Consider the following 13,080-nt stretch of genomic DNA (forward strand, 5'->3'; position numbering starts at 1 on the left):
CAGAGTTGTGAATGGCTTTGTATGTTGTGGTTAGAATTTTGAATTTAATTCGCTGGGTGATTGGGAGCCAGTGTAGGGATTGAAGTAGAGGGTTGGCAGACACTGAGCGGTTGGTAAGGTGGATAAGTCTGGCAGCAGCATTCATGATAGACTGAAGAGGGGATAGCCTATGGAGCGGTAGGCCAATGAGAAGGGAGTTGCAATAGTCAAGGCAAAATAAATATATATTTTATATAATATAATGTCAAAAAACGTGTTTGATAGTTTGATAACTGTTGGCGAATACAAAAATCAAATTTTCTTCCTGCTTTTCCATTGAAGGACACAGGAAAGCCTTTAATCTTTGGGATGTCCAAAGGCAGTTCAGCTATCAGCAGCCATTTACCTTGATCAGGACCCGTCGGTCACGGATGTTCTCAGGTGCGCGCCCCAGGGGGCGTAAGAGCGGGATTCTGGGAGGACGTCACTGTACGCTCTCCCAGAGTTATGCAACCGCCCTGTAGCCGTCATTCGGCTATGGGCCGGTTGGCAAGTGGTTTAAAGCCTTTACACATTGCTACTTAGATTTACACAGGAGGTCTGGTGCTAGAATTACTGCCCATGATCAGACGTTTGCAGTGATTATCGCCATTTGCAAGCACTTAAATAAAAAAAAAAAAAAAATTTTAAAACATTGTTGCTTAACCACTTCCCGCCCGCCCTATAGCGGATTGACGTCCGGGAAGTGGTTGTGTTATCCTGACTGGACGTCATATGACGTCCAGCAGGATAACATGCCGCAGCGCGCCCCCGGGGGCGCGCATCGCGGCGATCGGTGGAGTGGTGTGTCAGTCTGACACACCGCTACACTGATCTTGGTAAAAAGCCTCCGGCGGAGGCTCTTTACCACGTGATCAGCCGTGTCCAATCACGGCTGATCACGCTGTCAATAGGAAGAGCCGTTGATCGGCTCTTCCTCACTCGCGTCTGACAGACGCAAGTAGAGGAGAGCCGATCGGCGGCTCTCCTGGCAGGGGGGGGTCTGCGCTGATTGTTTATCAGCGCAGCCCCCCCTCAGATCACCCCACTGGACTAGCAGGGATGCCACTAGGACCACCAGGGAAGGGGCAACGTGGATGGCCAGGTATGTACCCCATGGCCATCCACATGTGCCCAATCTGTGCCAATCAGTGCCCACAAATGGGCACTGATTGGCACTATTATGTCCATGATATGCCCAGATCTGCCCAGCAATGCTCTATCAGTGCCACCTGTCATTGCCCATCTGTGCCACCTGTCATTGCCCATCAGTGCCACCTGTCATTGCCCATCAGTGCCCATCAGTGCCACACATACGTACCCATCAGTACCACCCATATATACCAATCAATGCCACCTACGAGTGCCCATCTGTGCCGCCTATGAGTGCCCATCGGTGCCACCTATGAGTGCCCATCGGTGCCGCATACCAGTGCCACCTATCAGTGCCCATCAGTGCCACCTATCAGTGCCCATCAGTGCCGCCTATCAGTGCCCATCATCAGTGCTACCTCATCAGTGCCCATCAGTGCCGCCGTATCAGTGCCCATTATTGAAGGAGAAAGCGTACTTATTTACAAAAAAATTTAACAGAAACAAAGAAAAACTTGTTTTTTTTCGAAATTTTCGGTCTTTTTTTATTTGTTGCGCAAAAAATAAAAACCGCAGAGGTGATCAAATACCACCAAAAGAAAGCTCTATTTGTGGGAACAAAATGATAAAAAATGTGTTTGGGTACAGTGTAGCATGACCGCGCAATTGTCATTCAAATTGCAACAGCGCTGAAAGGTGAAAATTGGGCTGGGCGGGAAGGTGTCCAATTGCCTGGTATTGAAGTGGTTAAAAAAAATTTTTGGATCACTTTTATTGCCGTCACAAGGAATGTAAACATCCCTTGTGACAATAGGCTTCTGACCAGTACACTTTATGGAGAGATCTGGGATCTAAAAGACCTCCTACAACACTTTGAAGTCTATTTCACTCATACGCCACTGGTCAGCAAGTGATTTAGTCATATCCTGCACCAGAGACTGATTATTTTGCAATTTCACTTTGTATATAATAATTCTGTTTGTATGGCATTGCACTTGTGAATAGGTTGTCACTTCATATGTATGTACATTTTGATTTTTTTGCTTTATGCAAGATCATAGTAGGAAAATATCAAGATATACACACACATACACAGTGCATCCGGAGAGTATTCACAGCGCTTCACTTTCTACATGTTACAGCCTTATGACAAAATGGATTCAATTCACAATTTCTCTCAAAATTCTACAAACAATACCCCACAATGACAACATGAAAGAAGTTTGTTTGAAATCTTTGCATATTTATTAAAAATAAAAAAACAAAAAAACAAAAAAAGAACATCCCATGTAACCCAAGTATTCACAGCCTTTGCTCAATACTTTGTTGAAACACCTTTGGCACCAATTACAGCCTCAAGTCTTTTTGAGTATGATGCTACAAGCTTGGCACACCTATATGGGCAGTTTCTCCCATTCTTCTTTAGAGATGGTTGTTCTTCTGGAAGGTTCTCCTTTTTCCACAGACAAACACTGGAGCTCTGTTAGGAGTAACCATAGGGTTCTTGGTCACCTCCCTAAGGCCCTTCTCCCGCGATTGCCCAGTTTGGCCGGGAGGCCCGCTCTAGGAAGAGTCCTGGTGTTTCCAAACTTCTTCTTTACGGATGATGGAGGCCATATGGCATTCATTGGGACCTTCAATGCTGCAGACATTTTTCTGTACCCTTCCTCGGATCTGTGCCTCAATACAATCCTGTCTTGGAGGTCTAAAGAAATTTCCTTGGACTTGGCTTGGTTTGTGCTCTGACATGCACCGTTTAATGTGGGACCTTATATATAGACTGGGCATGATTTGAAAAGGCGCACACCTATTAACTGAATTTACCACAGGTAGACTCCAAATCACGTTGTAGAAACATTTTAAGGATGATCGGTGGAAACAGTTCAATCTTGAGTGCCATGGCAAAGGCTTTGAATACTTATGTACATGTGATTTTGTGTTTATTTTTAATAAATTTGCAAAGATTTGAAACAAACGTGTTGTCATTATAGGGTATTGTTTGTAGAATTTTGAGGAAAATAATGAATTTAATTTATTCTGGAATAAGGCTGTAACAAATTAAAAAAAAAAAAAAAAGTGAAGCGATGCGAATACTTTCCGGATGCACTGTATATCACACACTTATACACGTGTTAACAGTTTATTTTTATCAAAAAAAAAATAGCAAGTAAAACGAACAGAAGAGAAAGCCAAATCAAAATGATGTGTGAGCACCCTTTACCTAGAAGAATTGATGCTGGTACAAAGGCACACTTGCACACCAATTTTGAAGGGACTCAGCAGGTAGGGTGTTCCAAACATCTTCGCAAACTAATCAATCACAGATCTTCTGTGGATGTAGGTTGCCTCAAATCCTTCTTCATGCAACTCCAGTCTGACTCGATGCTGAGATTGAGGCTCTGTGGGGGGCCAAACCATCACTTCCAGGACTCCTTGCTCTTTACACTGATGGTTCTTAAATTGGCTTGATGTTTGGGGTCGTCCTGCTGCAAAATAAATACATTTGGGGACAATCACACGCCTCCCTGATAAGGCAGGATGGATAAGCATCTGCCTGTAATTCTCAGCATTGAGGACACCATTGACCCAGACCAAATCTCCAACTCCATCTGCAAAAACGCAGCCCCAAACTAGCAAGGAACCTCCACCATGCTTCACTGTTGCCTGCAGACGCTCATTACTGTACTGCTCTCCAGTCATTCGGCAAACTGCATCTGGCCTACAACCAAATATTTCAAATTTTGACTTCTCAGTGCAGAGCACCTGCTGCCATTTTTCTGCACCCCAGTTCCTACATTTTCATTTTTTTGAGTAGCTTAGCCTTGTTTCCACATCGGATATATGCCATTTTGGTGGCAATTCTTTGTTGAAGGCTACTTTTGGTCAGACTTCACTGAACAGTAGATTGGCATACAAGGGTCCCACTGGTATCCACCATTTCTGTGCTGATGGCATTGCTGGACATCTTCAGATATTGAAGGGAAGCAAGCAGGATGCATCTTCTGCTGCATAAGGCTTCCTTGACCGACCACTGCATCTAAGGTCCTTAAGGTTGCCCAATCAAACATGTACGCAATGCTGAGAAATACAGGCGGATACTTAGCAATCATGCCATACTATCAGGGAAGTGTGCAACTGGCCCCAAATTTATTCTGCAGCAGGACAATGACTCAAAATATACAGTCAATGTCACTAAGAACTATCTTCAGGATAAAAGGCCAAGGAGTCCTGGAAGTGATAGTTTGGCCCCAAAAGAGGCCTGATCTCAACAGTGAGTCTGTCAGGGATTACATAGAGAATGAAGGATTTGAGGCAGCCTACATCCACAGAAAAACCGATTAGCGATCCAAGATGTTTGGACAACCTACCTGCCAAGTGCCTTCAAAAGCTGTGTCCATGTGTATCTAACAAGAGTCAATGCTGGTTTGAAGCCAAAGTGTAGTCGCACCAAATATAGATTTGATTTTTCTTCTGTTCTCTCAATTTTGTAAATTGATAAACAATTAAAATATTTTAAAATTTTTGAAAGCATTCTAGCTATACAGCATTTACACACACATACATATACACACACACACACACATATATATATATATATATATATATATATACACACACGCATATACAATTTTGGCCAAAATGAGAATCACTTTTTTTGCTTAAAATAGAGATCACGGCTTTCGCGGTGTAACAGCTTTCACATTATATAAAAAAATTGGGCTAACTTTATTGTTTAGTTCTCTTTTTGATTCATTAAAGTGTATTTTTTTTTTTTAAATTGCAATTGAAAGACCGCTGCGCAAATACGGTGTGACATAAAATATTGCAACAGCCACCATTTTATTCTATAGGGTCTCTCCTAAAAAATAAATAAATCATGTTTGGGTGTTCCAAGTAATTTTCTAGCAGAAAATAATGATTTTTTTACTTGTAATCAACAAATGTTAGAAAAGGTTTGGTCTTTAAACTTCGTTAAACTTCCTTCATTTATACTAGAACTAAAAGATACTTTGTTTTTGTTTCTACTCATTGTGTGTTGTGATTAAACTTGGCAGACTGCTTGGATTTTTCCCCCAGCTGTGAGAATTCTCTGCACTTGTTAGAAAGAATCGTGACATGCTGTTTTTAAGATCGGGAAGAGAAAAAGATTGCGATTTTGATTAACGATTAATCTTGCAGATTGAAAAAAAAATATATATGCCAACCCAGGACCACCAGGATGCCACCACACTGGACCACCAGGGATGCCAATCAGTGCCCATCCCCAATGCGTGCCACGTACCAGTGCCACCTCATCGGTGCTGCCTCATCAGTGAAGGAGAAAACGTATTTACAAAATTTTATAACAAACAAAAGAAAAAAATTTCTTCAAAATTTTAGCTTTTTTTATTTGTGTAGCAAAAATAAAAAGAATGCAGAGGTGATCAAATACCACCAAAAGAAAGTTCTATTTGTGGGAACAAAAATGATAAAAATTCTGTTTGGGTACAGTGTAGCATGACCGCACAATTGTCATTTAAACAGCGACAGCTGAAAATTGGCTTGGGCAGGAAGGGGGTGTAAGTGCCCTGTATTGAAGTAGTTAAAGAAAGGAAGCGTGGGACACCAAGTACTGTGGGACTATCCTTTCCATGTCCACAATTAGAAAATGTTGCGGCTGCATGGCATAAAGAAAATTATAGGCCAACGGTAACAGGCAAGGTCTCAAGTACTCCCGAAACCCAGACAGTTGGTACCAAGTGAGGGTGGATGGCCTCAGATAATATTGTAGGCAGGCAGCAGGCATGGATTGAAAATTAAAGTTTTATGTGGCCATTTGCAAGCAGGAAAGTGAGCACAAAGCACGCATGCAAAACTCCATCCAAAGGATAATGTCAGCACTTGATCCCACAGCGTTACACACTGTGGCAAAACTGTTGGGGAAACAGAATAATGGTGCTCAGTCCAAGCAGCCTACTCACTTAATGAATCTTTAGAGTCAGGGTAACTGCTAAGACAATTCCAGTAGCTCTGGACCTGGAAAGCACTCTGTGGCCAATCTGTACCAGAACAGAGTCAGGAAATTGTCCTAGTGCCCAATGGCCACTTCCAAGCTAACCCCTCAATGTCAGGTCGAAATGCAGTACCTCAAAAAAAACTAGGCCAACTCGGACCATGATGGAAAGCTGCAACTGGAGAGAAAAACTCCAGCAGTGACGTGGAGAAGAGTTTTGATTAAAGAGAACATTTGAAGAATAGTGGCAAGAGAAAAAAAAAAAAAAAAAAAAAAAAAAAAGGAAGAAAACAACTCCCCTCCCCCCATCCAGTTAGGGTGGATGTAACTGAGGGATGCTGGCCTTCAATTTTTTGAATGCCAGCATCCTATCCTGTAGGTGGCAGTACAACCTAAAGCTTAAAGAAAGTAGAAATGTTTTTCATAAACCGGTACCAATTTGCCATCCTTACCTCATCAGGATTTAGGCGCCATAACTGGACAAGTGGAAGTCTTGTCGCCTCGTCATAATTTGTAACCTGCATGAAGATATAGTCATTGAATGTACATCAGAAAATGCTTATATAAAACTAGAAATGTTAAGTATTTTTCAATAAAGCAAAAAGATTTAGTAATCTCTCTAAAAACGTTGATAAGCAAGGCTACATTCACACTAGATTTAGGCCAGTGCAAAATGTAGCAGCTAGGGTGTGGCCCCTGGCCCAGTTTGCTATACTGACAGGTCATCAGCAGCCACAGCTATTCACAGCTTTCTGCATAGCCAGCGATTACCTGCAGTGATCACTGCTTGACACAGTTCGTTCAGCAGAGAACACTGCAGGTAAAACAGCTGGTTGTGCAGAGAGCTGCAAATAGCTGCGGCCACTGGTTCCCTGTCATAGTGAGCAGGGCTGGTAGCCACATGGAACCACAGCAGGAATCAGATTCCTGTCACTACAATTTGCACAGGCCTAAATTGCTGGTGTGAATGTTTTATTTTATTTTAATTTATTTCAGGTACTTATATAGCGCCATCAATTTACGCAGCGCTTTACATATACATTGTACATTCACATCAGTTCCTACCCTCAAGGAGCTTACACTCTAAGGTCCCCAACTCACATTCATACATACTAGGGACAATTTAGACAGGATCCAATTAACCTACCAGCATGTCTTTGGAGTGTGGGAGAAAACCAGAGTACCCGGAGGAAACCCACGCAGGCACAGGGAGAACATGCAAACTCCAGGCAGGTAGTGTCGTGGTTGGGATTCGAACCAGCAACCCTTCTTGCTGCTAGGCGAAAGTGCTATCCACTACACCACTGTACCGCCCATAAAGGTAGCTTTAGAGGACTGTATGGGTACAACTCTAGAAGTCAGCTTGGTCTCCAGTGGATAATTCGAGAAAAAAAACTAATAGGTGCAAATGAAAACTTTTGAAACCATGGAAACAAGTACTCGGAGCTATTTACTATGCAATATGCATGGGCTAACTTTGCCCATGACAATGAACTTCCTAATGAACTGCTGGGATGAATATAGTCTCAAATCACAAAGAAAAAAAAAAAAAAACACATCATTTTTCTCCATTAGGCCTGTTTCACACCAGGTTTCAGCTTGTATAAGAGCAGTGTGAACAGCAAGTTTTCACAAAGCATTTGCAGAGCTTTCTCCAAGCTTTGCTAAAGCTTTTGGGGCTCATTCACACATTTAAGGATTATGAAAAACAAAGCAACACTCACTAAAAGCTCCTATGGCTTGTATGATGCATTTATAAGAAAGGGGTTTTTGGGACTTTGAGTGAGGCACAAGACACATGTTAAGAGAAATTGTAAAATTGTTTAATTGGCATAAATGCGTTAAACGTGAGTATTTTTATCCATATACAAGGCAATGGTATACAAAAAAAGAATTCATGTATGTACATGCACACATCTGAAATTGCATAGTATCCCATGGAAGTAACTAGTATAAAAAGCCAAATGCTTATTGGGTACAAATTAATCACAGTTGAGGTCAAACTATGTGTTCGGAACATGACAATGATGGGCTCAACGCGTTTTGTGGCCCGTTGCCACTCATCAGGAGAAAACGCATAGCGTATGTGAAAAAAAAAAAAAAAAAAAAGTACCAAATAGGATCTAATGTTTTTCCCAGATAGTGGGAAAGAAGGTAGGTTATTATATACAAGTAAAGGCGCAGAGAACTAGAGCAGCAAGTATCCCACAGTATTAGGTAAGGTGCTGTATAGACATAACATATGCACAGTAAAGATAACATAGCAAAAGTCCACAGTATTATGGTTATTTAAAAAGTCCGCGGACCATACAGGGTGATGAAAGGGGGGTCCCACACTCAGGGCTGCCATTGGGGGTGGGGGTACAGAAACCACGTTCCAATGCACTGAAAAGACACAAGGGGAGAGGCACCTCAGTGTAGATATAGGACAAGTTTAATGTAAATTAAGAATACATAGGCAACTCACATTTGTGAAGTCATAATAAGCATTGGTCCCAGTATAGGGGTATCAGTGTAGTCAGTCCATTCCTGCTTTGTGGGCGCTCTTGGCCCTTTTCTCCTTTTCAAAGATATGTACAGTCAAAGAGAACGATCATAAAAAGGACGCCTCTGATGATATCCACTCGGATGAAACATGTCAGGCTGGCTATTAAACACAAGCACGCTGAATGCTGCGGCTGTTTTGTTTTATGATGATCGTTCTCTTTATACATATCTTTGAAATGGAGAAAAGAGCCAACAGCGCCCACAAAAGCAGGAATGGACTGACTACAATGACAATACCCCTATGCTGTGACCAATGCTTATTATGACTTCACAAATGTGAGTTGCCTGTGTATTTTTAATTTACATTAAACTTGTCCTATATCTACACCCAGAGGTGCCTCACCCTATGTGTCTGGAAAGAAAGTAGGGGCAAGGGGAAACAAGATGTGCATCTCCCTGGAATACTTACGCATAAGTTGTTCTAAATAAGCAGTGTAGCAAGCCATGCATACACCATGTCTCAGAGCATTTCTCTGTGCAATATCACCAGGTAACTACCCCTGTGATTTCCTCTCCATCACCCAGACTGCACTTTGTTTTTCTTCACCCTCTCCCCTTTGGGGCATTGCCTGATTTTCATGAGATTTTTACCCCCTTTTTTTTTCTCTTTGTGATATACGATTCCCTTCACTTTGTATCTACTACTCTTTTCACTTTTTCAGGCAATATTGGATGTTGATTTATGGTTCATGAATACTGTATGTATATACTGGTACGATTCACACATATTGGTCCAATATCATTTACTCGACAGGCATATCTGAATTTTTTCACCTTTGCCTTTTATGTTTGGAGGGTGCTCCTGGGGTGTGTCGGTGCGCTCCCTTCTTCCTTGGATTCATTCCCTCAGCTCCCGGGATAAACTTGCCTCACAGATCCTGACTTGCAACACTGCTTATTTAGAACTTATGCGTAAGTATTCCAGGGAGATGCACATCTTTTTTCCCCGTGCCCCTACCTTCTTTCCCACTATCTGGGCAAAACAGATCCTATTTGGTACCTTTTTTCATATACGCTAGCATTTTCTCCTGATGAGTGGCAACTGGCCCCGAAACGCATCAAGTCTATCATTATCTTCCCAACACATAGCTTGACCTCAGCTGTGATTCATTTGTATCAATTACCCAATTTGGCTTTTTATACTAGTTAATTCCATGGGATACTATGCGATTTCAAATGCGTACATGTACATAATGAATTCTTTTTTGTATGCCATTGCCTACTCACGTTTAACGCTGTATATGCCAATTAAACAATTTTACAACTTCTTCTACCATGTGTCTTGTGCCTCACTCAAAGTCCCAAAAACCCCTTTCCTATTTCTGATTTAAGGATGGAGGTGCATGTTAATCATGCACCTCATTTAAAGTCCCAAAACCCCATTGCTTTCTGTATGATGCATTTATAAACAGGTTTTCATTGTGTTTATAAAGCGTTGAAAAGACTTCAATAATGCGTGATAAATGGCCATGGATTTGATGATTCTCTAGTGGGAGGTGGCTTAAAGGGGAAGTGATGTAGAGTAAATTGTCCAATTTAAAAGCATGGTTAGGTTGTGGTTTGATAGATTCGTATACTTTGACTTGGCCTAGCTCTGCTTTGCCACGACAAATGTTTTGCCACGGGCAATATTGCGCAATGCCTCTGCTGCTGCCTGTCTGTCAGTTTTGTTGGCTGACTTGATAATTTTTGCCTGCAGACAGAAGCAAAAAAACAGTTGCTGCGCCGTACAACCAGGAAGTGGCTGGAGCTGCTCTGTCCTAGTTCTCCATTTCCCAGTGCATGCTAGGATACAGAGCCTTCACTGTCTCCCCCCCCCCCCCCCCCCCCCTCCCAGTACCCAGCTAACATTTCTTAAATACTTCACTAACAGATCATAAATGCTCCAAATGTGGTTACAGGGCACTACCACTGAAATCAGCAGAGGCGGCTGACAAATGTTGATGCCTCATGAAAAGTATGCTACTGCTCCTGTGTGAACAGCACTTTGTGGTGCCATTGTAATATTCATGGCAGGCACAGAAGAGCGGTTATGAGACTTTAAAAATGCTGAAAAAAAAAAAAAAACACCAAACAAACACATGGTACTTTAAGTGCTTATTCACATCTGTCAATACCATCAGCTCCAGTTTGTAAGTGCCGAACACAGGTCCAAATTTAGTGCCAACTCACTTTAAACAAGCTGCTAGCAGGCTTCAACACTACCTGAAGCTTGTTTAAACAAGCTACAAAGCTTCAGGAGACTTTCTAACTTGCTTAAAGTGACAATCAGCACTCCCATTAGGATCTGTATTTAACATTTCTAAACCGGAGCTGAAGGGTGCTTTAAAAGGGTTAGAAAAAGCGGTTTGAAGCTTGCCGAACATTTGGCAGAAGCTCGCTTCTAGTTTCAAAAAAGCTTGCCGTTCACAATGCTCTTATATAAGCTGAAACTCCCGTGAAACAGGCCTAAAAAGCACATGTTAAAAAAAAAAAAAAAAAAAAAAAAAAAGGGGGGGGAGTGGAAATTACCTGTGTAAGCATTGGTGCACCCCTTGTTAGCTCCTTTACAGCAGCATCAGCTTCTGTTGAAAAGTGATCTTCATCTACAAAAACAGACAAGTCTGGTCAGTAATGCTAAAGTTAAATATTATAATGATGTCAAAGTACACCAATTTATAATAAAGTCAACTCCATCAAATTATATATTTTTTTTTAATTACTACATATTAGGATCAAGTAAACTGTAGTATTTAGCCTGGAAACATAGTCTTGAGACCAGATTATCTGTAATTGTTCTGCTGCAACTGTGGAAACTGACAGAGCAGAGACTTACTGGCTAGATCACCAGGTGAAAAATAAAGGAAAGAAATCCTAAAAGAAAAAACAAATCCAGCCACCACATCAAAGAACTGGTAAGCTGCAGTATACACAATGTTTGCGTTTAATACCTTTTTATGTTAAAGTGGATGTAAACCCAAATCATGAAATTTGAGGCGGGCACATATCTGCAGTGTTGTCTTATCTCTCTTCAAAGCACTATGTGCTTTAGCTGTCTCCTTCTCCGTTCTTCTGTTAGCAGCCTGATAACTCCTGTCAAGCTCTCCTTCACATATGATAAAAGCAGCCAGAGTGGTGTTGAGGAGGATGCTATGAATAGATTAGCAGAGCCCTGAACTAGTCAACAGAGCTGAAAATCTGTACCTATGAGGAGAGGGGGCGTGTGCCTTTCCTTTAATCGGCTGTATGCCCAGACTTCACTGCAGTGTTGAACAGGAAGAGAAAATCTAACATGATCTGAACTTGCTAACCAGAATATAAAAGCTGAAGGCAGCAGATATACGTTTTACATGTATGTAGAGAGATTTGTTTCATCTCTGCATCTGGTGCTGTTCACTTCACTAGGTATATGTGAGAGTTTATATCCACTTTAAACATTTAAGCATATCCAAACCCAAGCTTACTAGACATTGGCTAAAAATTACTACACTAGTTTGAGGCTTTTTTGCCTTTATTTTCACCTAGTGATGCCTTCAGTGAACATATTTCCTGTCTTCGGGTGACAACATTCACTCCCCATAGTGAGCCCATGGAGAAGCAGTGTTGTTACCATTGGCTGCTCTAATTTGCACTAGACACCCCATCACCTCTCCATTATATATGGAGAAATGGTGGCAGTAGTTTACAGATGATAGCTGGTAAGGTTGATAACATGTTTGAGATTTCAGCACACGGGAAGTTAAAGGACACTGCATTTCTGGCAAGATCAACTTTATTTCTTGCACTTTAAGAAAATGTACTTGCAGCTGGAGACTAGGAACCTGCAATATAAAATACTTTTAGATTGAGATTTTAACCACTTCAGTACCAGGCACTTCCCCCCCCCCTTCCTGCCCAGGACAATTTTCAGCTGTTGCACTTTGACAATTGCTTGGTCATGCAACACTGAAGCCAAACTAAATTTTTATAATTTTCTTCGCACAAATAGAGCTTTGTTTTGGTGGTATTTGATCACCTCTGCGATTTTTATTTTTTGCACTATAAAAAAAAAAAAAAAAAAAAAAAAAAAACAACTGATGTGCACCGATAGGTGGGCACTGGATAGGCAGCACTGATTAAGAGCTACCGACAGGCATGACTGAGTCACGGTCATATGACATCCAAACAGGATAACTAAACCACTTTGCCGCCATCATATTGCTATATGGCGGGCGGCAAGTGGTTAAATAAAAAGCAAATGGAGGATGGGAGTACCTGTTATTTGGTTACAGAGCCTGACATTATATAATTCATGTTTATCGGCATATCTGAATTCTGGAACAGAACAGTTTGTGTATACGGAACACTCACCTCCAAGTGGAATTACATTGTCCAGAAGAACCTCTACACCTTGGAAGGGTAGTGAAACAAAATCTGACCTAGAAAATAAGACAAGCTGTCAGATGTGTGTG

At 41.5% G+C, this 13,080-nt stretch overlaps 1 protein-coding gene across 1 annotated transcript in view; it reads right to left on the minus strand.

Moving 5' to 3' along the window:
- Nucleotides 1-13,080, minus strand: part of AKAP1 (A-kinase anchoring protein 1) — a 62,862-nt gene that overhangs the window by 13,564 nt on the left and 36,218 nt on the right. Inside the window, exons 9-11 of the mRNA XM_073613109.1 lie at nt 12,980-13,047; nt 11,162-11,235; nt 6,556-6,621 (exon numbers count right to left, since the gene is read on the minus strand). Coding sequence (XP_073469210.1) covers nt 6,556-6,621; nt 11,162-11,235; nt 12,980-13,047 — 208 coding nt within the window. The remainder of the gene's footprint in view (nt 1-6,555; nt 6,622-11,161; nt 11,236-12,979; nt 13,048-13,080) is intronic.

The sequence above is a fragment of the Aquarana catesbeiana genome, linkage group LG02 (genome assembly GCF_042186555.1).
Source record: "Aquarana catesbeiana isolate 2022-GZ linkage group LG02, ASM4218655v1, whole genome shotgun sequence".
In the NCBI taxonomy this organism is placed as follows: domain Eukaryota; kingdom Metazoa; phylum Chordata; class Amphibia; order Anura; family Ranidae; genus Aquarana; species Aquarana catesbeiana.